The sequence below is a fragment of the Synchiropus splendidus genome, chromosome 4 (genome assembly GCF_027744825.2).
Source record: "Synchiropus splendidus isolate RoL2022-P1 chromosome 4, RoL_Sspl_1.0, whole genome shotgun sequence".
NCBI classification, from domain to species: Eukaryota; Metazoa; Chordata; class Actinopteri; order Syngnathiformes; family Callionymidae; genus Synchiropus; species Synchiropus splendidus.
Window position 1 is genome coordinate 8,297,692 of NC_071337.1, and position 25,868 is coordinate 8,323,559.

At 41.1% G+C, this 25,868-nt stretch overlaps 1 protein-coding gene across 1 annotated transcript in view; it reads left to right on the top strand.

The window, feature by feature from the left end:
• csmd2 (CUB and Sushi multiple domains 2) overlaps positions 1-25,868 on the top strand; it is a 217,994-nt gene that overhangs the window by 13,566 nt on the left and 178,560 nt on the right. Inside the window, exon 2 of the mRNA XM_053863846.1 lies at positions 10,525-10,741. Within this exon, the coding sequence (XP_053719821.1) occupies positions 10,525-10,741 (217 nt within the window). The remainder of the gene's footprint in view (positions 1-10,524; positions 10,742-25,868) is intronic.

Genomic DNA, 25,868 nt, shown 5'->3' on the forward strand with positions numbered 1-25,868 from the left:
CATATGCACGTGCTCACATCATGGGATAAATGGTGATGTTGAAAAAGAATCTATAGGTACGATGACATGCCTTCGAAACTTCAGTGAAGATGCTTTATAGAGTTTATTGTTTAGCTTTTTCTTGAACAGACCTCCCATCTTTTGATGGAGGAATGTGGAGAATATATTTATTTCACCAAATATTTGGCACTGATCTAGGTTTCAGTAGGTTCTGCTAGCAAAGCAGCACATTATAAACAGCTCAAATTCTAAATGTAAACCAATGGACAATACAGGAAATTCAGAAAAATGTAAACTTGTTTTTCAGTACTGAATGGTCGATGACATTCAATGAAACAGTGTCCTGATTTTCAGAGGCCACCAGATCCCACTGTTGGTTGTAAAATATTTGGACTCATTCAATATGACTTCACATAATTCCTAAACCAACAGTGCCATCTAGTGGCCTGAAAATAAGGACACTGTTTCATGATACCGCATCTCCTCATCACTATTTATTATTATTATTATTATAGTGCACACTACAACTACTGTTTATCAACCCGCACATGTCAAAATCGCAACAAGTCGACTATTGTGCTGGACGTTGCTGATTTATATTCATAAGAAGTTGAATGTTCTAGTGGTCTTTGAAGTCGCTCTGCAAAGAATAAACCCTGCACAGATGCACTGTGACTGCTGTTTGCATCTTCATGAGTGTGATATACGGATTACATAGGACAAGCTACAGTGTCTCATTGAGACTGTCGGCTAAGTGTAATTGTATATGATGAGTGGTAGTACATGCAGATATGTGATACTATCCCCTAGTGGGGTCTTTGGATTACACTTATACACGTGCAGACAACTGATAAATCCTCACACATGTGCGGCTGTAGGCTCTAGTGTTACTCTCTCTTCACACCCAGATGATTCATTCATTCATGCATACACCACTACAGCAGTTCTGTTTTCAGAGTACATTTTCCAAGTGTACTGTAGCTTCCTATAAAAGGACATTCATCATGACTCAGCAGGACTTTTAATGTTTGAGGAGTAAGAGGAAATAGTATTTTATAGGCCTTTATGTCCCCTTTAAAGGTAAGATATTGTGTAACTGGCAAGTATTTGCTCTAATACAGTTATCTCAAAAAAAAAAAAAAAAGTCAGGTCAGCAGTTGAAGATGAACAAGGAAACGTATGCTCCTCCCCGTTCCATTGACCTCAAGTGTCACCCAAGCCTGGTTCCATTTCAACCTGTATTCTGTCCTCAACGTCCCCCAATTCCATCTTAGGTCTATTACTCTTCCTGTCAGATATATAAAAAGAAAAAAATATATATATAGAGATATATTTTCCACCATCCATTCAGACAGTTAGTTCCTGCTGTGTCTGACTCGGACTCCATCATTGCTCTTCTCGGTCTCTCTTTGCTGTGGGGGTTTGGTCCTGGAGGAATGGAGGATATTGACCATCCATTCATCAAAATGTCACAGACAGCAGCGGTTGCTCAGTTTGTCCGTTCCTAAAAATCCCCCCCCCCCAAAAAAAAAACAAAAAACCAGACTGTACGAATCTTTTATGCGAAAAAACACACCCAAGTGGAGATTGCAAAGGGAGGGGGCACTTAATGCCCCAAGCTTTCAAGGTCGCAATTCTATATTGATAGTTGGAAAAATGCCGACCATGGACGTTCGGTGCCAAGAAGAAAGACGACACTTCCATAACACACATCAAGCGACCAAAACGGATGTTTTTGTCGCTTTTAAATTTTGAATATACCAGTTAATCCGAAAGGGCCTTAAGATTGTTGTCACATTTCTTGACCAGTAGGATGTGTCCCCTAAAAATAAGACTAGTTCATGTAACAGCAAAGCATGACAATCCCAAAACGACAGAGGATGTAGTGGGAATGATGGAAGCACTAACTGAATTGTTATAGACAAATCAAAATAATGGAGCAGTGATTCTCCCTCAGAGGGACCTCTGTTATCATAGATAGGGACAGCAGTAGATATTTCACTTAATGCACCACTTTGAGTTCCTCATCAAGACAGCAGAGTGAGACAGCAAGTTTCCCCTTAAGTGCAGTTATGTGCGACGTGAATTGTTTTCCTTCACATAAAGGAATAGATGTGTCTATATACGTGTGTTGAAGTATCTTCACGACGCCTCTCTGCATTCTTCGCCCACTGTCCCTTCGGAGTGAACTCATAATGCCTTTCTGAATCGGCAACCAAATCAGTTTCATGCTTTATTCTTCAACTTGGGCATCATGTTGAAACAGCTCAGAAGTCGTAGAAGTAGGATTGAACACATTAAAAACAGTGATATTAAACATTCACATATGAAGGTGAATTGTTGTGTAGTCACGGCTCCTCTATGCCGACGAAGGGCGCTTCCTCCTTTTAGTATCATGTCTCTCTGTCCTTATCCTCCAGCGAGTCAACTTGAGGTCATGTCTGTCTTCAGCTGCGAGAGGTGGATGAATGACTGATGGGAGTGTCATTTCAGAGCGTGTTGGTACACGCACACACAAGAGCTGTGACTGCTGTTCGGCTCTGTGGGTTTCTGTCTGTGATACGCAGATGGGAGTGTTTTCTTTGTCCAATCTTTAATTTATCCCCACTAAATGCCTGTGAAAAGATACAACAAAAAACACTTGTATGTGATCTAAATGCTCATGAAAACTGAAACGAGGATCATTGGGCACTAAATCGAGAGGCACAGAGGGATAGTGAAGACCTTGTTTTGGCTAATGCCTTTGGTGCAGTGCCTCAAAACCTCATGGGAATCCTGCAAATTCTTCAGTGTTCCATGAAGCTTTCTGGAAGACATACAACTGTGCTTCTGAACAGCTGACTGTACAACACCTGGGGTTCTCTATGGCCATGGAGGTCAACATCGGGGACAGGAGAAGGGTGGGTCTGACCAAGCTAACAACCACCTACAAACCAAGTTCATTGTACATGAGTGTGTTTACTACTCAGACCACGACAGAACATCAGGTGCCCGACATGGAAATCGAATCGAAGTCACTCAGTACTCGAGGTAGAGCTTAGAAAGTTGAAGTTCTGCGCTGGTGATCACCCAAAAGCCTACTGCCACACTAGCTCAAGCATCTTGAAGAGAGGCAGAACAAACTCCCTACCAAGCAAGAAGCTGGTTAACCAGCCATGGCTTTCAGGTCTGTATCGATCATGAAACTTTCATGGTAGAACAGGTTGGAATGTGACGGTCTATCAGGCTTCGTCCACCCTCTTACTATTGGAATATACCTTGGTGTCTACGCACAAACCCTGTGCCAGACAATTGGAGCCGTCTCTGAAGTGGCTGAACAATGCAGCCTACGGATATGGATCAAGACCTTCAGGTGACGGGACATGTAGTTGCTTTCTTCTCAACCGCTAACCTTTGCCATGAAGTCACGACTGTTGGCGAGCTATTATATGCCTCTCTTGGAGGCCAACTGAAAGCATATAGAGGCAGGGTGTTATAGAAATGCTATTTTATTTGGGTGTAACCCCAGTTCTGCAAATAAGGACTTTGCCCTTTGACTGTTCCGCCCAGCTGGCCTCCCTGTCACTCAGTTTCACAGGAAGTTCTTCCATGTTTAACCCTTTTTGGGGGATGTGCACGTCATCCTCTGTTGGGTGCCTTTGCATCGCCCAGGTTAGGATGAACCAGAGTAAAGCCAGTCAGAGGGTGTCACATGTATTCAGTGAATCTGTCTATTGCTGATAGTCCAGAAGATTGTGGATGCTATTTTATCTGAAAGCAGATGGATTATTGTCAGTAGATGCTTCAAGGATTTGAGGTTATTGACATAGACGTTGCAGAAACCAATGAGTTGGTGCAGATATGGGAGAATCTGCTGGATCCTTGTAATGAAACTATGAGTTTGATCGCTGCCCAAAGAAGCATGTCACTTAAAAAGGGGAAAAAAAAAAACCTGCATTTCATTACTGTGGAAAACAAGAGTGTGCGACTTTCATTTGCTCAGTGCTTAGACACATAAATTATGTGAAATATTTTTTGTTAGTTTCACGATCAACTGTTTCGCCATTTGCTTCAAAATGTTCAGCCTAATAAATATATGGATTTCTCTGAGAAACAAATGAACCATAAGCACGTGCCCAAGTGGAGCAGGACAGAACACTCATCAGCCTCACGAGTGGATTCCACATAAATAAAGACAGACCAGCAATTTGCATTATTGCTGACTGTGCACATTTTTCCATACGACATTTTCATAATCACTCTAACTAACCCTGTGAAATTGAAAGACTGGATTAAAAAAAAGGGAAAAAAGAAGAAAACATGACCTTCTCCTCATGCTGTAAGTCTAGCAGGGCTAAAATAGCATCGCCAGCAGTCTGTTTATGGGGTCTTTATGGCGTGTCAGCGGGGTCAACTGTTTGATATCTTCTCCCTACAAATTTACAGAGGGGCTTCTGAGTAGGTCACCAGCTCCCCGCAACTAATTTCATAATGTACTCTGCGCAAGCCTTAAATTATTCAGTCCAACCCTGAGTGCTGGATGGGCTTCATCACATGCTTGGATCAAGAGAGGAGACTTGCAGGAACTTTTGCAGATCAGTCATATTTAAAAAGTTTGCCAGAGGAATTCGGTCTCACAAGTCGTAGCTTGTATATTTTATGACATCTCAGTTGAAAGGGAACATTAGCTATGGATCGACTGACACCGCTGCCATTTACACTTTTTTTTTTTTTTCCCAATATATATGACGATATTTATGTAAATTCAAAAACACTCACATTTATAATCTAATTCTCCTTTTGTCCTCTGTCTCAGCCTTTACTAAGAGAACTTGTGCTAGTTAATTCCTCCATTAAATCCCTGCGTTATAAACTGTGCCAATATAGCGGAATGCTTTACGAGACTGTTTGTCAGATGTTTAAATTTCTGTCGAAACCTTAACTGGCCCATCAATCAGAAACGTGACCACATCGTAGCCACACCCACCACCGCCTCAGTCAACATAAATCAGTCACACAACACTTTCAGTCTAATATCAATTAGCCGAGCTGTGTATTTGTCTTCCAGCGCTGGTTTTTATTTCCTCTCAGGGTGTTGCCCACTCTCTGAATACAGAGAGGGAGGACAGGGTTTTGGAGTCGAGCAGGATAGTGTTTATATCTCACGTGTCTCATTCCCTCAATGAAAATAATGTGCATTTTAATGAGAAAATAAGCGTGAGTTTTTCAATGATGAACACATAAATAATATTTAATAGATAAATAAAGGGCTTCAGCTCAGTGTTTGACACCAACAGCCAGAATGTATTTGGTTTCCACCCGGACTCTACCTCTCAACAGGTGAGTCAAGATTCGTCCATGCAACACAACTCTCTCACAAAGTCTGGATATAAACTCAAAGCCTCACCAGATCCAAAGGAGACCCAGCGATACGCTAGTCACATTTGTGTTCAGCATTCACAGATTAAATTCTATTAATATTAAAGCCTACATGCACGTGTGGCATCCCTAGAGTTGGGGCCTCAATGTGCTAAAGTCAGGAAGACGGCAATGTTTTTTACTTTCACCTCTGGATGCGCAATACTTGCCTGAGTGTGTTGGGATTCGCGGGGCGGGACCTAAATGCCTTAATGAATGAGACTCAAGCGATCAAAAGTAGCAAATAATGATATTTAATTTGAGCAAAGAATTCACAATAATCTAAAATAAAAGATGGAAGAATGCAAACACAAAGCGTCACCGAACCGGGAGAACAAAAGAAAGAGGAAGGTCCAAAACTGAAGGTGTCACTGAATCAGGAGATGTACGAAATTAAGTCCAACCAAAAGCGAAGAAAAATGCAAAACACGATGATCAGAAATAAAACAAGATCACAAACGCGGTCGAAAAAAGCACACAAGGGAACTAACTAAAATCAGAGAAAACAGGAGACAACGCGGAGATCGCAAGCAAACAAAGAAATGGAAACAACACTACCTCAAGCACAAGGTAAAATCCAAGAGATCAGAAAGTACCAAGAACGAGAAGAAGGATACGCAGAAGCCAATTACCTAGATACGAGTTGATTCGATCTAGCACACAATGCTGGAACCAAGGTGCTTAGGAAGGGGAGGACTGGTGATCTGTAAATCAGTTCCAGCTGTGTGCCTTAAAACAAGAGTGATACTCGAACATAACAGGGAAACAGGAGGGAGAAGAAAACGGAAGCAATACAAAATAAAAGCAAATCATGACAGAGTGTTTTATTTCTTATGTATGTGTAAACAAGAAATGTGGACGAGACAAATGGACTGAGTCTCACCCACCATCTTTGTGGGGTCCACTTATTGTCATAATGCTTTCCCCAGTCGCTCATCCCAAACCTAAACATCCAAAACACATGTCTAAACTTAACACAGTCTCTGAACCAAACTTAACTTATTTTGAAGCCCTCTTCCTGAAATTATGGTTGAACCATGTGGAGTCTTGCAAAAGGACAACACAAAAGCCAGAGGGCCCAACAAGGGAATGTTTTTCCTACAATTGGACATCACAAAAATAGGCTTACATGCGCACACAAACACCAAAGTTTATAATTGATTTTCTTTGGAGGAAATATTTTTCCATCCCTTTTTGTTTTCATCAAATTGTCCTGATGTAATTCTGGAGTGATTATGTTTTTATGATGGATCAATAATTGTGTTGTCTCCTCTGTAACAGCCAGCGCAGTGAAACGCTTTTAAAAATATCCGTGACTCTAGAAAGAACAAGCCTCAGACGAAGCAGTTTGTCTTAGACGATAACAATGTTAGTCTGAAACAAACAATTTGGAAGATGACTCCAAACAAGGAAGCAAAACTCTCTTACAAAATAGTTCCATGAAGTGATGCAATGCAGTGCAGTCTGTTACACAGGTTGGTTTAACCCTGTTGAATAAGCATCGGTTCTCATGTTTATGTATTTATTCCTCATGAATGTTCAAGACAGAAGCAATTATGTGGCATTCTTCTAAAAGAAAAGAGGCTGATGGAGATAAAGGCTAATAAGAATAGCATTCAGGAAGAAAATACTTTCTGTTAAATCTACATTCATTCATTTACAATGGCAGTGATGCTGATAGCTCTTGGTATGTTGGAAGGTGCCAGCGGACAAAAATAAATAAATAAATACCTTCGCTTTTTCTCTTTGATTCGACGCGATTCCTCACTTGCTTTTGAGAACGGGCTTCAGATCTCTTTGACCCCAATCAACCTCTGCCAGCAGAACGTTCGCGTTCGTCATTGATTGACATTTGTCTGATTAAAGGATGTAATTGAGAAGATAACAGACCATTTGAAATTCCAGTGCTGTGGCTGGATGTGGCCAAAACGATTGACACAATTGTACACTTTGAATGGGTTTCACGAAAGTATAGAAAACCGTGTTTGATCCAAGGTATGCAACTACATTAAAATCGACAGTGAGTCTCAATCCAGGGTTTTTCAAATGAACCACGTTGGTTACCACCTGTGAACATTCTCTCGGTCCCTTGAGTTTGCTTTCCATGACTTTGGCGCACGGCGCAATGGAGATTGACTTAAAACTGTTGTCTTGGGGAAACTGCATTTTTAAGAGACTTGTTTAGGGTTGCATTCCATTAGTTGCACATTTTCCCCGGAAGCTATTGATGGGTAGATGAGGCTTCATGATATGGTACTGAAGGGTCGACGAGGTTTCATGAAACAGTGTCGTGACTTTTAGAAGCCACCAGATGGCACTGTCTGCTGTAAAATGTTTGGACTTGAACAACTAATTCAGTGAAACCTCACATCATTTCTAAACCAAGAGCGCCATCTCTTGGCCTTTGAAAATGAGTATACTGTGTCATCAACCCTGCAATACTGCTTCAAGATACTCCATAATCTTATCAACCCATCACGACTCGTAATGTAATGATACTGTGGTGATGTTGTTGTACTGCAAACCAACTTCTCCAGGGTCATGAAGGCGGGATGGCTGTGTTTATTCAGTAAACAGCATCTCACAGTAACATCATAACTGATGTATGTACAATTATACTACTACTACTATACTATGTCTGTGTTGTGTCGTCATTGCCATGTTGATGGCACCATTTACCCCTGTGTTGATTTGCTTTGACTCCTCTGGGTTTAGTTTGCCCTCTGAAGTTTTGTTTTCCCAACACAACACAGTATATTGTAAGAGACATTATTTTCCATGTTTAGTAAAATGCTAGTCTACGCATGATCTTCGAGGCTCTGCGGAGGGTTTGGAAACACTTAAACGCTCCGTTTATTGCAACTTAAATGTGTTGAATTGAGTTCAAGTGTGCCCACATTAGCATCTTCTGGATGAGGTCAAGCACATTCGAGGTTCTGAAGAGTGAATGCTGAGAGGCCAATGCTTGAATTTCAAAAAGACGTTTTAAAAAAAGCGGGCCCTGATGTGTCAGCAGAATAAAGGGTAAGCTACAACGGAGATGATTTCACTCTGCACTACGTCCTCTGTTTCTCATATAAAACCAAGCTTCACCTTTAACTTCTCATATTACATCTTCACTTCCCACGGATATCCAACTATATTGTGCTTTTCTTGACACCACTTCTGTTTGTATTGTATTGAAGCACGTGTGCAATATCTGTTTATCAACGTGAATAACCCGATTTGAGCTCAGTTCATCGGCCAGGAAATCTTTGAGGCTGGCATGGAGTTTACAATTTAAATCTGAGAGTCATTTGGGACCAACTGTGGCTTCTTTTTGGTTGTTGTTTATTGTCTGTTTATTTGCTTTCCCATCCTCCACATTATACCGGAATTTATTACATGAATATCCCAAAAGCAGAGTTTTCTGACAAACGACACATTTGAGAGTGGTATTTGCTCTACTGCTCAGATACTATTTACTGCTCGGAAAATATTGTTCTGCTTTTATTACTGTTGTTAAGAGAGAGAGTCAGAAGACATAAAAATGAAGCTGTGGAACAGAGTCACAGTCTTTGTTAACTAACTGAAGTTTGCCCATTAAAAAACAATGATTAAAAAAGAAATATATTTATTATTTTTTAAATGTATTCTTCACAAAAGTACTACCAATGTTATGGCCTCCTGGCCGCATCTGCCATCACAAGTATTGTTCAATGTGTGGCATTATGCCAGTGTCTTGAGTGACTTGGGGATCAAGGTGAAATGTTTTTTGGCACAAAATGTGAAGTAAAAAAAAGTCTGCCATTTGCCACACGTCATCATGAAATAATATCCATGAATAGAAAACAGTATGGCCTCATGCACCTGGGTGGGAGTGATATTTTTTAGCATTAAACACATGCAAACCTTCTGAAGCTAAGAGCTTCCCAGGAGGCAAAACAGTTATTTATTAATTTATTTTATTAGTACCATGTTATTTCGCGATATTATCATGTCATATCGTGTTATTGGTCACATTCATGCAGTGCCTCGATGAGCGGCAAGACCAGGCTGTGCCAATGCGGTGACATCAGAAGGCAAAGTTTGCTTTTCAGATGAAAATGAAGGTTCATTCACCCACAAATAGGCACTAGTGATGGGTAGAAGAGGTTTCATGAAACAGTGTCCTGATTTTCAGCGGCCACCAGGTGGCACCGTCTGCTGTAAAAATGTCTTGTACAACCAATTCCATGTAACATTTACTGTATAAACCAAGACCGCCATCTCGTGTCCCCTGAAAATTTGGACACTTCCATCAACCCCTGCGATACTGTTTCATGATACCTCACATACCTTTTTCCAGTCACTTTTTTAAATTTACCACAAAATAAAAACGTATCGTTTGTCACAGACTATCTGATAAGCAACAGGAAATAGTTATGACATAAACATATTATACTGATCCAAGCATAGTTTTCCTTTGCTAGCGGCACTGAGCTTCCAAACAAACTTGTTGGCTCACAGTAAAATAAATTAAATGAAGTGATTTATTGACTCAGCACAGAAGCGAGGATGTTTTAAGTGCCGAATCACTGTCAATTTCATGACTCAAGTGTTGTTCATTCATCCCCTTTCAGCTGCTCCTCTCCTTGCGTCTGCAATGGGTGAAAAAAGCAACTGTTTACTGACAGCACTGCTAATGTCTACAGTCAAAACAAACCTTATAGTTCACACCGATAGGAAATATTTTTTATCCCTCATAACCTGCATAGATGCGAATAAATCTTATAAGTCGGGTTTATCTTGAATGTTTGCCTACACACTCCCCCTGCAGTAGATGCTATGAACTACAGTCCAGCGCAACATTAAGTGGTAACTGAAGTGTTAAAAGTCCTTGGCCTCTCACATCCTTATTTATTTATTAGAGTCTGTCCTTAAGTGCGGAAAAGACGAGCGAATAAACAAGTACGTGATGATGAATGAGAGATAATGAGGTGGCTATAGAAATGATGTATTAATGACTTGGGGGGGTGATGGGAATGATAATGGAGGCATGTCATGCATCCGTAGTTTTAATTATACTGTGTTAATGATATTTTTATTCATCAAAAAAAAAAGAAAAGAAAGAAAGAATCTCACCAGTTGTTTGTTTTCTGTCTACAGCTCAGAACTGCAGCTACACATTGCACAGTCCCAACGGGACAATAGAGAGTCCCGGCTACCCTTATGGATATCCCAACTATGCCAATTGCACGTGGGTCATCATGGCTGCAGAGCACAACAGGATACAGCTGGTGTTTCAAGGCTTCGCCCTCGAGGAGGACTTTGACATTTTGTCGGTGTACGACGGCCCTTCAAGCCCCGGAAACCTAAGAACAAGGTAAGTGCAAATGTTTACTTTCTTCATATGATGGATGCACCTTGTTGACACCCATAGACACGTGATGAAATGAACATTGGTAATGTATTGAACTGTTCAACCTTATCGGATCAATACAATGAAATGTTTTTAACCTGCTTTCCTTCATAATGTTATCGGTATTGTAACTCGGAAGAAATAAATTGGACGCTTGTTCTGTCGTCTGACACTTGAAGTTGAGTTGGCCAGTGTTTGGAAAAAACACAATCCTCACATAAAGAGCACCCAAAAATAATGTAAATTACCCTTGATATGAACCAATGACTTGTGACTTTTATTGACTTTATTTGTGTTTTGGAGCAAAATCCATTTAATGCAGGAGAAAACAGTAAAGAGTGAGGGTATTTTAGTGAGTACATTCAAATGGATGTGGTTGAGTTGAAAAGGTTGCAGTTACATCAGGGACTTGAGGTACGCCCAAAATGTCTCGGAAGCCAAGCATTTCATGTAATGTATTCATGCAAATTCTCATTTGACCTTCGCTTGCCAGTGTCGCAGTTTCTGTTCTCATGGCTTTGGCGCTGCTTCATTTAACGGATGATTTACGTTTGAGTGTATTTAAGGATGATGAGAATGTTGCCTTTAAGAAGCCGCAAGTACAGTTTTCTGCTAATGGGGTTGAATTGTGTGCGTAAAACACGTCCAAATATGTTTAAGAATCCATAAAAAAACACAAATTCGTCAAGGCAGCATGTCATTTTTTGCATCTATCAAAGGACGCGAAATAGCAGTGACCCATCAGGGCTAAATGCCTTAAACTCTGATGGAAATGATGATGTCAGACAACACAATTATGTGATCGTTTATGCTGTGGCTTTTCACTGACCTGTACTGCAGCACTGCCATCTACTCCCTGATGTAAACAACGAATGAAAACAGCTTCCACACGCTTCATTGGGGCTGTTTTAAGCTGCAGATGCGGTTTGAAACTTCAGCCCGGTTGAATCAATACATTTGAAATCGATTCAAGTTTATTTAAGTGAACTTAAGTTTCAGTATTGCCTTAAAAAACAGTGGTACCTCGGTTCTCGACCACAGTCCGTTCCAGAAGGCCGTTCAAGAAGCGAATTGTTCGAAATCTGAATCGATTTTTCCCTTTACAATGAATGGAAACAGAAAGAATGTGTTCCAAGCCTTAAAATAGTCTTTTGTAGGAGTGAATGTAGAGTGTCTGCTGCAGGTGCGCTGTTCCTCTATGTGTGTGGCCGCTGCATGTGGGAGGGGTTGCCGAGTGAGTGACGTCTCTCCAGAAGTGAAGAGGTGCCCGGTGCGTGCCCAGCTCTGAATGTGCGCTTCTGTGCAGTTTGGCTGTGACAAAGTCATAAACCAAGTCACGCTCTGTCCCAGACTCGCCTCATCCCTGTCCCAGCTCCAGCCCACAACAGGACATCAAACCCTGGAGTGAGCGCTCCAGCCTCGGAGGTGTCGAGAGCCAGCACCTCCCCTGTGACACTCTACCACGGTCCAGTGTGGAGACAGGAAAGGTTTTACACCTCAATATGAAGAAAAAACAGCCAGTAAATGTAGCTAACGGGACACGTCTGCATACAGAGGCTGCGTTATACACAATAACAGAGCGCGTCGTGGGTCAGCGGATCGGTCCGTGCACGTTATGTTTTTTTCCGGGGGCGTTCGAGTTTTGGATTTTTGTTCGAAATCAGAACCATAAAAATCTCTAAATTTTTGTTCAAAGTCCGGGACGTTCGAAAACCGAGGTACCACTGTATTTTATATTTGATGATTGGTATACATACAAGTATTATTGTAAATTTTGCTGTACTTTGTGACTGATTTGTACGAAGAAAATTGTGAGTTAAATCGTAATTTCAATATTTTCTAGTCAAACTTCAGGTTAGGCATCAAATACTTTATCAAAGAAATTGCTCATTTATATGTGTATTTGCAGCAAGTTAGTCTGCATTAAAGTATTGCAAAGTGTTGATTAATGTCTTGTAAAGCCTGACAGTATTTTACCTGAGAATAATCTCTCGACGTTCACTCAAAACAACACCATAAGTACGGATGATAAACAGTACATAAGCCAGTAATTCGTTTTTTCACAGTTAATATTAGTGATGGGTAAATTTGGTTTCATGAAGCAGTGTCCTGATTCTCAGTGGCCACCAGATGGCACTGTCTGCTGTAAAGTATTTGAACTAAAACACGAACTAATTCAGTGAAATCTCACATCATTTCTAAACCAAGAGCGCCATCTAGTGCCTCTGAAATATATGACGCTGTTTCATCAACACTGCAACACAGTTTCATGAAATGCCATAAACCGAGCCATTCACCAGCTAATATGTGTTCTCCAATGTAAAAAGGTAAAATATTTTTCAGAAAAAAATTACTTCATAAATTCATTTTTTTGTCAGGTGTATAAGGGGACCACATATCCTGGAATTATTGCCCTGTATAACTTTTAGCAGAGCATTGTCTGGAGTAGAACACATGTCGACAATCATGGAGCAGCTGATGCCTTTTATTCAAGACCTGCCATTCAAGTGCCATTGATAGTATTTTCATCACTCAAGCACCACTAAATAACAGCCTTCAGTCATGCCCTGCGTCTTGCTGTCCAGCTCATGCACTGGTGTCACTCCAAATTTGCCTGGCTGCCTGACCAGGAAGATGCAATGTCTCATTTGAATATCTCCAACGCTGTAGATTGTGCATATAAACTTGGTAAATCCCACACAAAATGTGGTTTTGTGATGTTCGGTGTGCACAAACTTCAGTCTTGGTAACTTGAGTTTGGTAACATAAGGGAATGTTTTGCGAAAGTGCATCATAGAGATTTCAGAATTCCCCATGTATACATTTGTTTTCACATTTCACTCAGACTCTCTCCGAAAGTGCCACCAGAAGGTGGCCAACAATAACATTTTAACGTATCCTGGGACTCAACTGAGGGTCTTTTAAATGTACATTGACAATGCAAACAACTAAAACAGCTCTCTAAATATAAAGTACAGGAAGCTGCAAACTGTCTTCAGAAGCAATCCAACTATTTACTGAATTATTGTGAAAACTGGACTTGAAATTTGTTGGGCTAATGGAAGTGCTGGCACCGGATTTGGTGACTCATGAAACATGATATTCAAGCATGATTAATTCATCTGACTAAACTCTGATTTTCTGTTGTTCAATCTGGAACAATGATGAAAGATCTCCAAGGAACATTTTTAAAAATAAAGACAAGGCGTCATGAGGCGGTGTGCAGCCCTTACTTGCATACAACTCTATTGCATCTGGGTTTTTAGGCTGCATTTTGGGCTGTTATGAGGATAAATAACTTACAGAGCGTTGCTTTAGGCACTCGTGTTGCCATCGTTGTTCTTCGTCCCAGTTGGCCTCTCTTTTTCGCACTGTTGATATCTCTCTCCTCTCCTTCACCTTTCTGCTGCCTCTTCCCTGTCGGTTATGTTCCGCCAGTGGTGCCTTCGCTGCATCTCCCCACACTGAGCCAGTGAAAGAGAGAGGAAAATCCATTATGTATTGGTGTTATGCTGTTCTCCACAGCCTGTCTCCTGTTTGGACCTCTGGGCTGTGTTGTATATTGATGCTCCATTGGGACAGAGGAAAACCGTTTCGCTCCCTCTGTCTAAGAAGTTTGAAAACAAGTGAGGAGGAAAGAAATTGAATTTAGTTTACAAAAAAGCTTAACTGAAAGTCACATGTGATAGAGTGGTGTTGAGTGTAAACCTGTTTTTAAATGTAGAGTGTTTGAATAGAACTTGTCCGACAGGGCTTTCTGTTATAATCTTTATCTGCAAATAGGCTTTCGCTAGTCAACGGCAGTCCTTACCAGCCTGCACGTACGCACAGATGCAACTGATAATTCCGCCCTTCCTCTGCTCTCATCTCATGCTGGTGCCAAAAGTAATTTTCTTTGCATTCCTCTTGTGCCTCTTCTTGCAATTCATGTCCTGCTCTCCCTTCCCATCTCACCTTTTATTTTTAATTCCTTATCACTTCAGGCTTTTTCGCCATTTTGCATTCCGCATTCTGAGCGTGCTATCTTCGAATCAGCTTCCCCCTCCACCTATCATATGTCCTACGATCTGAGCTCAAAAGTGAATCATTGCCCCACTTCATATTTGTACTATCAAAGTGGTTATGATCTTCCTTTGGATCGTATATAAGTAAAGGTTCATCATTTGTTTCTGTCAAAGAGGGGATGGAAAAATAGCAGGCAATTTTGATAACACCTTGACATTATCATATCATATTGCATTTCTGTTATTTTAATGAAGCAGAAACGAAATGCAAATAAAACCTTTTTTTTATCGAAAGCAACACATGAAAATGCATTGGCTTAAAGACGTATCATTTATGCAATTCGCAACAGGGAGATTTTGTTTACATCTTTTCTGATGTCGAAAATACAGCCAAGATCTGAGGACTTGCAGTGACGCAAACTGGTGAGTTACTGGGAGACTTTGAAGCCAAGGCGGCAGATGGTGTAGAAGCACTTGAGCCGCGAGAAAACTGTTTTTAACCAAAATGTTGAAATGTCAGCTCTGGTGTTACAATGAAGCTACGGTTCTGATGTCGAATTTGAAATGACTCAGAGGCGGAAAGCTCATGAGTTTCGTCACTGCCTCCCCTGGTTTGATTCGTGACAAAAATGTTTTTTTCATATTTCACTACTTCGAGGTGAGAACAAGAATAGATGGAGGATCCAGCAATGCAGAGGTCCTACCACCAGTATGGTGGTATATGAACGTGTGTTTAAGTCTTTAAGTTACATTTTATGGAGTCACAAAGTTAGATAAATACAAATCGACATTTACAGTATAGTTCACTAAAATTGAAACCACTCTCCAATAGAGCCACTGCTACAAACCCGCTTCACTACTGGAAAATGTCTTATTCTCAACACAAAAAGCAATAAATCCAGTGTGAAGAAGCTACCAAGGGCTCATATGTTAGTAAGTAAGTAAGTTGCCCTGTTCCTTACATTCACACTTGAACCTGAATTGAAGAGAAACCACTTCCAAACAAGTGTTTCCTTGGTTTGTGGAGGAATTGGGAACACCCATTTCATTTGTCGCAATTGAACCAACATGATGGGCTCCCGGCAACACATTCTCACTGCAAAGGCATCATTTGCGTCCCGGAATGACGCAGATGTCAGCTAACTGCAATGCGTGTTGAAGCAATGGGCTTTCAACTGAAGCATGATTCTCCTCCCGCGGCACATGCTGTCCTGATGCCAGAGCTTCAGTTGAAACGAGTCCGAAGAGTCGTGCTATTTTGTTCTACATGAAGGATCCCCGTTTCCTGCTCTGCTTCGACCCCTTGGCAAACTGGCCCCTGCCGCACATGCCTCTAGCGAGACATTGTGTCGGTGTGGAACTGTCTCAATGTACCTGCGCGTAGGCAGCACCTGCGCAGATGACAAGTAGAAAAGCCCTTTGTAATAGATAATTTTATTCTTAAATGGTTCATGGTGTCCCCTTGAAAAAGCCGCCCAGGGCAGTGGCCTGGTTCGCCCATGCCTCAAACCACTACTGACTGCGAAGCCTTTCTATCCTCTCCTCTCCCAAATCCTGGCAGTAATCTCAGATAAACCCTGCCTTGTGGGGGCTATCATTGTTTTCTAAGAGTCTTGTCCCGGACTGTGGAGATAAGCATTTGTCACTGGTTGCAGAACCTGTTCTCGATATGCGTATCTCTCCAGATTGAGACTGCCTCCAGTGAAAACACGCCATGTCCACTACTGAACTTCCTGACGCCAGTCCAGTCCATCCACAGGTTACTATGAGCAATAGACCAAGGCAGGAGATTTGGCCACTACGGTACATTTTCAGTTGTCAGTTTTGTGTTCACTGTCTTCTACCTTGCACCAGCCCCTTTCTAGACTGTCTAACCCACAAGTGATCATGACCCTCAGGTGAGGAAGGTGGGGATATTGTGTGATGGTCTGGATCTCAGGATTTCCATCGGCCATCCGTCGGCCTCTTCATCACAGCCAGCACATTATTTGCAACAGGGCCAGACGCAAGGAAGACCTCCTTCCTGTACACCTCAGAGTCTGATCTAGAAGAAGCAGCAGCTGTGTAGATCACCAGGAATCAGCAATGCCGGGCACATGGTTCACAGCTTGTTTATGACACACTGGGTGAGGAGTGAATCAGTCTGTGTGTAGTGAGTGAAAGAAGGGGCATGATCCAACAGAGTAGATGCAACTTTATAGGGAAGAGACTAACACCTAGCTGAAGGTGCAATATTTGAATTTCATCTCAAGACTGAGATACCACTTGCTCGAATTTTGCAAGTTTTTAATGTGGTCCGTACAATAAATGGATTGTGCTGTATGTGTTTATAGAAAGTGCTTCGCATGTGCATTATACGACATCGAAGAGAGACCTACACATAAGAGGGGTTTGGCCTTTAATAACACAGTTATGAATTTTGGATTATTAAAACTGGCACCTTAAAAAAACAAGTTGGTCATTGACATTGAAAGAGACTGCGGGAATGTATCTGATGTGGCTGGTTCTGCTTGGAGGACGATGTTGGCTCATGTTCAGCATTTCTTCTCCGTAGTTCTTGTGATTTTTGTGAAAATATAGAGCTGGATCACTTCATTCTGGCTTCGGTTTATGGTTGCTGACATAAAGCAGTCTTGTTTTGTCGGTTGTTCTGACTTTCGTATGTTCTCTTACTTGTCTTCACAATTTCAATTTTGATAGGTGGATGAGACCTCAAACACCTCCTCACAAATATGGAGTGATTCGGGAGAATGACTTAACCCCTCGGCCACCTGGAAGAAGCTGTAAAGTGTGACAGATGAATTGTAATGCTCACGGCTTATTTCAAGCCTGATGCGCCTTAAATAGGCAGAAAGAGTGAATCATACTGAGAGTGGCGTTCATGTCAGTCACCCATCAGTGGTGCAGGACCGCGTGTCATAATGCTATTTATTTATTTAGTTGTGTGTGTGTTTGTCTACCCACAGGAGAAAAGGTTTTTTTTTTTTGATGATGGAAGAGAGCTGACTCAGTATCAACAAAGCCAAGGTTGATGGGAAAACAGATAAAGTGAACAACATGGGCATATCAATGGGGCAGAAAAACAACGGCCATGAATTTTGGGACACACACACACACACACACACACACACACACACAAATGCAGGGCCAGTGCGACTGTGCTATTTGGCAGTCACTCGAAAGTGATTTAACGATCCATGCATGAGCAAAAAATGATTATGTGTGCTTTCATATTGCTTCCGTCTGTGTTTTGAAAATCACATTCCGGTTAAATAAATGAGGTCAGACACGGGCAGAAACTTACGCTCTTAAGCTGGTGGAACATTGATTGATCCATGGTTTGATCCCAAGTCGTTTTCAAGCGGCCAGATTGTGTTGCTCCGTGGGGCACTCAAGTGTATTGTTGCTTTTATTGTTATTCTTTCAAAAAATTTCATTTCAACCAGAGCATCCAAAAAATGAAAAGTAATAAGAAGACGACCACCTACTGAGCACAGAAAAATGGTGACACTGTCAGTAGTAATTACGCTAGTTGGACAAGATATTCTCAAGCTGTCAACTCAAGCAACTCAGATCGATCAACTTCAATAAGAGTCAACAGTCTGCTACAGCCAACACATCCTCGCTCCCATGGCACAATATACTGAATTGAAGCATGCAAAAAAGCGCTACAAAAAAGACGGAGTGTGGGGTTAAGTAAGCCATGAGATGCCGCTCCATTCATTCTACGCGTAACAACGTGACTATTGCTATATAAAGCCTGTCAAACGGCATTCCTGGTGTGGTGCGATTATCCTCGCGCGATCCGCCTGGAACACGACGTGGGAACTAAAACGTTTTTAATCCTTTGACATGCCTATGTGTGAATGTGCAACGCTGAAGGCTGTCTTTGTTGTCAGTACAACACGCAAAACTCCACTTTGACCAATGACAATATATTACACCATGGGAGCAAGGATGGGTTGCTGCAGTATATCCTCACACCGTGCGTATCGGGTTGAGTAAAACGCAGATGTTGGGGTTTGCCATGGAATGATGCCAGATAAGAGGCTATTAGTCAAGTGACATCCAGCGTGTTTTAGTGAAGAGAGCTTTTGATCATATGCATTACACGGAGAAGGAAAACTGTTACACCTATGAGTCATAGTACAATGCGAACATCTTCCGTGTCAACACAGGATGCAACAATGTCACTTGACAACAGTTACTATGGTTTGGTTTGGAGCTTCATGGATCAAAACCTCGAACCTGACAAACAATAGGTTATTTGTCTGCACTCAGTTTACAGTTTAGATGTCCATTTGATATTTCATTGCAATAAATAGGGTTTCTGCTAGGGAATGTTGCACAGCATCCATGCCTTTCTATCTGTTGACTGCAGTGAATGTTTTGTTGCAAATCTTGTGTGCCTACTTCTGGCAAATGGTGTCATGGTTGCACATTTTTATTTATTGAAGAAAAAAAAAGAGAAAATGAGTGATGGTTTATTTAACTGTGACAGTAATATCTCTATCATAAAATAATAAAATAAAATAAATAAATAGAAAACAGACACCCATTGATCCATTGGTAGAGTTTTTAATTCAAATAAAAAACAAATCCTTGAGATTTTGCCTTTTTTATGCAATACATATTCTCCAAGGTCTTTGATGTGATGATGACATCACAGCAGCATGAGCCTCAATGTGCTTTGTGCTTCTGTCGCTGATCAGTTCACCGTTGTCAGGGCAACTATCAAGATTTCATGCGTGTGCAGTGATTCAATGGCAGAATATATTTATTTTCTGTCCATCAATGCCTCAGCATGGACACGTAAATCAACTCAGGGAATTTTTTCGTGTCGAGTGACCACTGTCACAGTCGATCGAATGCTATTTTTTTATTTATTTTTCCCCAAAGTTTGATGTTTATTTTGGAGGCTTAACAACAATTTTACCGCCGATGTATATCATTGGGGTATTTTAGTTGGTTGTGTTACTGAAAGATAAAACCAGTGGTACAGTCAGAGTGTTAGCTTCCACTTGTGTGTGCGAATTCTGACAATATTACGCAATGACTCAAGCAGAGTGTTGATGACGCCCAAGTGCACTTCCTCCTCAAACACTTGCCGTCGCAATAAGTCTCTTTCGGTGAAGGCCACGGCCATCAATCTCTCACAACATATACTTTGGAAAATGACCTCAGGCTGCTGTGCTCACGTGCCAAAAGCACTTGTGTATTCCTGTTTTGTTTCAGCAACACACGCTGGATGTGAGCGCAGACTCTAAAATTAGAGTGTTTGTACACACATCCAATCGAGAGCGAGGAGACTCAGCAATACAACCACACTCGCACATGTCTGTGGATTTATGGCGACGGTGAGTCCAAGCTGTTAATGGAGGAACTGCCACTTATCAATGCCAAGTTTAACGGTGGACCGCTAAAACCAGGGGGAAGAGTGATAGTTTGTTTTTCATCATCTCATGCTGTGAAAAAGTGAAATGCTGTTGACATTTATGGGATTGGCTCACCTGAGGAGGCAGAGTTACAAGGCCCCATAATCCCAGATTAGAGAAATAATCAACTAGATGGCTGTGAATGCACGTCGTAAATTTTGTGTACGAGACATCGTGAGAATGGACGCTCTTGCTGCCAACAGTCTTATCAATATTCACAAGATTCACTTCAGAGGCAGCTCAAGTGCTGAATGAGGATATGGAAATAAGATAATTCTTTACTCTGTGTTTATTTAAAAAAAAAAGGTTGATAATAGTATGCATGCAACATTTCCACACTTATATAAACACTAAAATCTGATTCAGTTAATGCAATAGGCAATAAGAAGCAGCATTAAAACGCATTCTGAAAAGAGACGGATTGATTTATAATTTATAGACCTGCGTAAAAGTATTTTATGTCACTGTGCAGAACGTGCCAGGCTTGTGAAAAAAAGATTGAATTGGGAATGTCCGCTGAATTCCAAGTGGATTTGAATAGTGATTTTAAACAGGATGTAGTTCCATGCATACACACATTGCTTGTGTGAACTTTGTGTTCTCATTATATTTTAGTCAAAGGAAATATTATTGCTCAGATTTAAGAATAAGTAGCTATTAAAGCATCAACTACAAAACAGATCATTCATGAGACTACTTAATTCCCCTGCAATATTTTATATTATTTCTGATACATCACAGATACTGCAGTCAATGTCCCACAGAGACTCTATGTATTCAAGCATGAATTCAAAACTGTGTGAAGTCCATTTTAGTCCATACAAATTCTTTCAGTATTTCACTTTTTTTACGCATCCACTCGTCATTTTGTTGGCATTAGGATTTTTTTTTTTTATTTAATACTATTTACCATTTAATTTCCAATTCAACATCCCACTAGAATCAAAAGTGAAACAAGATATACACAAATTTAATTCTTTTTGAAATGCAACTAGTGACAGGTTTATGAGCTTGGTTCTCTGGCACCGAGATTTATCTGAAAATGAGGCTTCATGAAGCTCCATCCATGAGTATCGCACAACTGGAGAGAGGATTTCTCAAGTGAGTTGTATTGCATAATGATTTTGTGGAGCAGCAGGGGGGCGATTAACAAAGGTTGGTAGCTGGTCCGAAGATTGTGGGTAAATTATTGAGATTCCCTGAACAGACTGAACACAGACAGCTGGAGAAGGTACAAAAAACAACACAAATTGAACATGTAGCTGACAGTCACGCACTGCACAACACCACACACGTGTTTTACACATCCCTCTCGTCATTTTGTTGGCATTAGGATTTTTTTTTCTTCGAAATATTTAATACTATTTACCATTTAATTTCCAATTCAACATCCCAATAGAATCAAAAGTGAAACAAGATATACACAAATTTAATTCTCTTTGAAATGCAACGAGTGACAGGTTAATGAGCTTGGTTCTCTGGCACCGATATTTATCTGAAAATGAGGCTTCATGAAGCTCCATCCATGAGTATTGCACAACTGGAGAGAGGATTTCTCAAGTGAGTTGTATCGCATAATGATTTTGTGGAGCAGCAGGGGGGCGATTAACAAAGATCCCACAAATTGAACATGTAGCTGACTGTCACACACCGCACGACACCACACACGTGGCATGTACACACACCTTTTTTTCATTTGCTGAAACAGGAACACTAGGTGTGAGTATTTGCGAAATGTTTTTAAACCAAGCGTGTGCAAATTCACAAGAGAGTCATGTGCTCGCATCGTCCCAAGCATAATTATGCTGACATTCAGTTCTAATCCTAAATAAACCAGTTGTTCATTATTGAACCAGCAGGTGCCATGTTGAAAGGGCAGTTGGAAAGGAGAGCGTTCCACTCAACAGGATCAAAACAGAATTAATTAAACATTCTCTCGGTCCTATTGTCCTGAAACAGGCAAAATATGATTGATGCTTCTTTTGGAACAACCCAATAGACAAATTCGAGTCCTGTTCATTTCCCTCTGAGATGATTTAGAAAGATTGAAAACCTTTAAATGGAATGGAAAAACAGGTCTCAACATGGCGAACCATGTTTTCATGTGAAGCGCCACAGTGCTATTTTTGAAACGCTTGTTTCTCAGCTAAGGCAAATCCCTGCCAGCTATTTGAGCCCGTGTTGATTTGTTTTCTCTCTTCCTTGATTTCACCCTTTCCCTTTGTCTTTCCTTGTTTATCCCAGGGAGACACGGAGCATAGCATTCTAATTAGTTACCCAAACACCTTGTGAAATGTGATAATGGATAAGCGCACACGCCGTTCGAGCGAACACACCCCCACGTGCCGATGCAAACCCGTGCCATGCTGTGTCAGAAGGATTTACTTTGGCACATAATTAGACACTTGTTGCTTGTGACCAGTTGCACTTTAGCTTTGTGTTCTTCCCCATGGCCAAACATTAGCATTGTTGTCTTGTCCTGCGTCACACACTGGTTGTGATTCCAGATGGAATCACGGCCCCTGTACTCCGAACGCTCCCAAGGATACAGTCAATGGTAAACAAATAAAGCCGAGGTCGACACGCAGGGACAACAAAAAATAAATAAATAAATAAACATAAACAAGAAGGGCGATATAGGACTAAATGAATGTTTGCAAAAGCTGCTGGATAATAATACACCAATGCGTTTTCTTCAGCAGCCTGCTCCCCACTGGCTCATACCAACCTCCCACTCTCTTTCCCCTTGCTGTCTCCTTCTCTCTGCAGCTCTTTGATCAGCGTTGCCACAGAACTAAAAAGTGAGACGGGTAGAAAGGCAAATAGCATTAGTTGAGCGCTCCAACGGTCACCGTGTCCCTGTTAGCTCTGCTGGCTAATCAGATCTTATGCTCAGCCTCGTTTTGGGGGTTTATTGGTTGCGTCCGAAAGAGGCGTGAGGGAGATGCTGGAGATCATAGTGAGGAGGGCGAGGAGGGTACAAATGATGAAATTTGAATTGGGTGTCAGAGTGTGAGAAGCCTCAAAGGCCCAGCATGAAAGCCTGGTCCGCCTTTTGGGTATGCACCAGTGCACAAATATGGAAGCTCTGTCAGATGCACTGTGAGGGTTTTCACATATTCTATGTGCATGGGTTTGACTTGATAACAAAATAAGGGTGCAGGGAAGATCTCTGCCACGTCAGATATCCAACGTTATGTCAAGGAAGTATTATGGCACATAGGGCTGTAAATGTGGTGCTACGATTAATATCCCTATCCAGTTCTAGATTATAGTCGAGAGCTTTAATCCTGTGTCTTGATTCGGGATGTTCAAAAATCTTTTGTGACTCGGGACATTTATCATCCATCATCACACTCTGAAAAGGGACGATTGTTCCCAAGGCAGAAAGTTGGAGTCACTGAGGGACAACAAACTTGTCAACTGCTTAAGGAAACATTGCAACATATCCGCACTTCCATGGCGTAACATATTGACGTTGGGAAAGTGGACTTTTGCAATGCACATGTTCCACCATCCGCAGCATATCCTGACGCTGTGGGCAGCGCAACACGTAAAAGTCACAGGTTGGGGTTACCCATGGCAATCCTTTTGCACTTTACATTTTTACGCCATTAAAACTCCTAAGCGTCAATATTCAATATAAAAAAAAATATATATTTTTTTATTTTTTGTGTGTATTCCAAAGAAAAATGCAATAGTTTAATATTAATATTTTATATCTCAGTCTGTCAGCAGCTGTTGGATTAAAGCTTATCACACAAAACCAACATTCTTGCTGCTAGTTTTACATTTAATGTCCACTTGGTGACACCATAGAGCAAATGACATGCCCTGTGGAGCATTCAACCATTTGTCAAACCAACCGCGTGGGAAGCCTCTCAAGCTTCATCTTGCCATTACCACAGTGTAGCATTGCTGACTTTAGCAGCCTTGAAGTTCTTGACCCCGGATTGGAAATTCCAAGTGCGGACTAGTGATGGGTTGATGAGGTTTCATGAAACAGTATTCTGATTTTCACACCACCAGATGGCACTGTCTGCTGTAAAATGTTTGGATTCGAACAACATTTTCAATGAAACCAAGTGGCCCCTAAAAAGTTAACATTTCATCAACCCTGCAATATTGTTTCATGATACCTAGCGCTAGTGAGAACCTTACTCACTATTTGTTGCTGTTGAAGTCGCTAATTCTGATGTGAAGATGGGATGGGCTGATATTAGTGATAAGCTGAAGTAGTTTCATGAAACACTATTTTTTGCTTTGTTTTTCAGAACTCAATAGGTGGCATCCTCTGTGTAAAATTGAGGTTTCTTTAAAATCGTGAAGGATACAGTGCCAACTAGTGGTCTCTAAATGACATCATAAAACAGTTGCCAATACACAATGTCAGTTGCGTATATATTAATTTATCCAAATATATGTTGCTCAACATGTGTTATCTTTCATGGGTGACTGGCAATTACCATATCACAGGTAACATGACACAACAGCGCCCACACGAGAGTTTTACCAGCAACTTAAACAGTGAGCAGTCACTTTCATTTGCGCCTACTTCTTACAGTATTAAGTGAGGATGGATAAAAGCAGCATGCATACATTAGTGGTTTGATTTCTCATGAAAGTGCTGAGGTTAGTGTTTTGCATAAGTCTTTGTAGATTTTCAAGAGGTATTTGAGATCACACAAGACTCCAACCCGCCAGGCTTAATGCAAGCCAAGGGTATCACAGCTGTTCAGACCCATCAGCCTTCGATGAGAAACCGGTGGAAACGGCAGCAGTGGCCTAGTTTACGTCAGGCAACCTTTTTTTTTTTTTTTTTTTTTTCCACCAACAAAGTAAAAGCTGACATTCAGTGGCGAGGGAATCGTCGGGATTGAAAGAAAAGTCAATACATGTGTTCCTTCTGTCTCTTGGTTCACTGATCTGATTGCTCGACAAAAGTCAGTCACAGAGGATGATAGACAGATGGTTTATCCAATCACAGAGCATGTGTTTGTTTGATGGTGTCTGCCTTTCCCCAAACAGTCGCAATTGAGAAATTTCCCAGATGGTCGTGCGCAGCAAACCATCTGCCGCATCAGGATATGCTTGTCAGATTCTTCCACACTGAACCGGACAAACTAAACAGCATAGATTTTTATGCACACTGATGGTTGTGCATAAGTGAGAAAGGGGTTTTGGCATTTGACTAACTGCAGACTCAACTTAAATATGATTATATAATCATAAACACATTAAAAAGTTGGTTTGTTTCTCCGTCACCTTGTGAAACTCCCAATTTAATAAAGTTCCCCTACATTTCAACCACCAGCTAAGAATTCATTTCAGTTCTCAAACTTCTTAGTTTGGGATCTTTGAAAAGGAACATAAGCTGCTGGAATCCAAATACAAGAATTTAACATCCCCACAGCCACACCATTAATATACTGTATATGCCAACTAGGAGCGCAGAGCTCCACCCAGGAGCTCATTTTCCACCCATAATTACATTTCACCCTTCTTTTTAAATGTATTCTTGACCTCCTGTCTGGTACGTGAACATCCAAGATCATAAGATGGCAAGCCTAAAACAATGCAGGATCAAGCACTTGTTTTGATACCACGGCCATGTGGGTTTTGTTTTATTGTCTTCATGGCTGTGTCACAGTC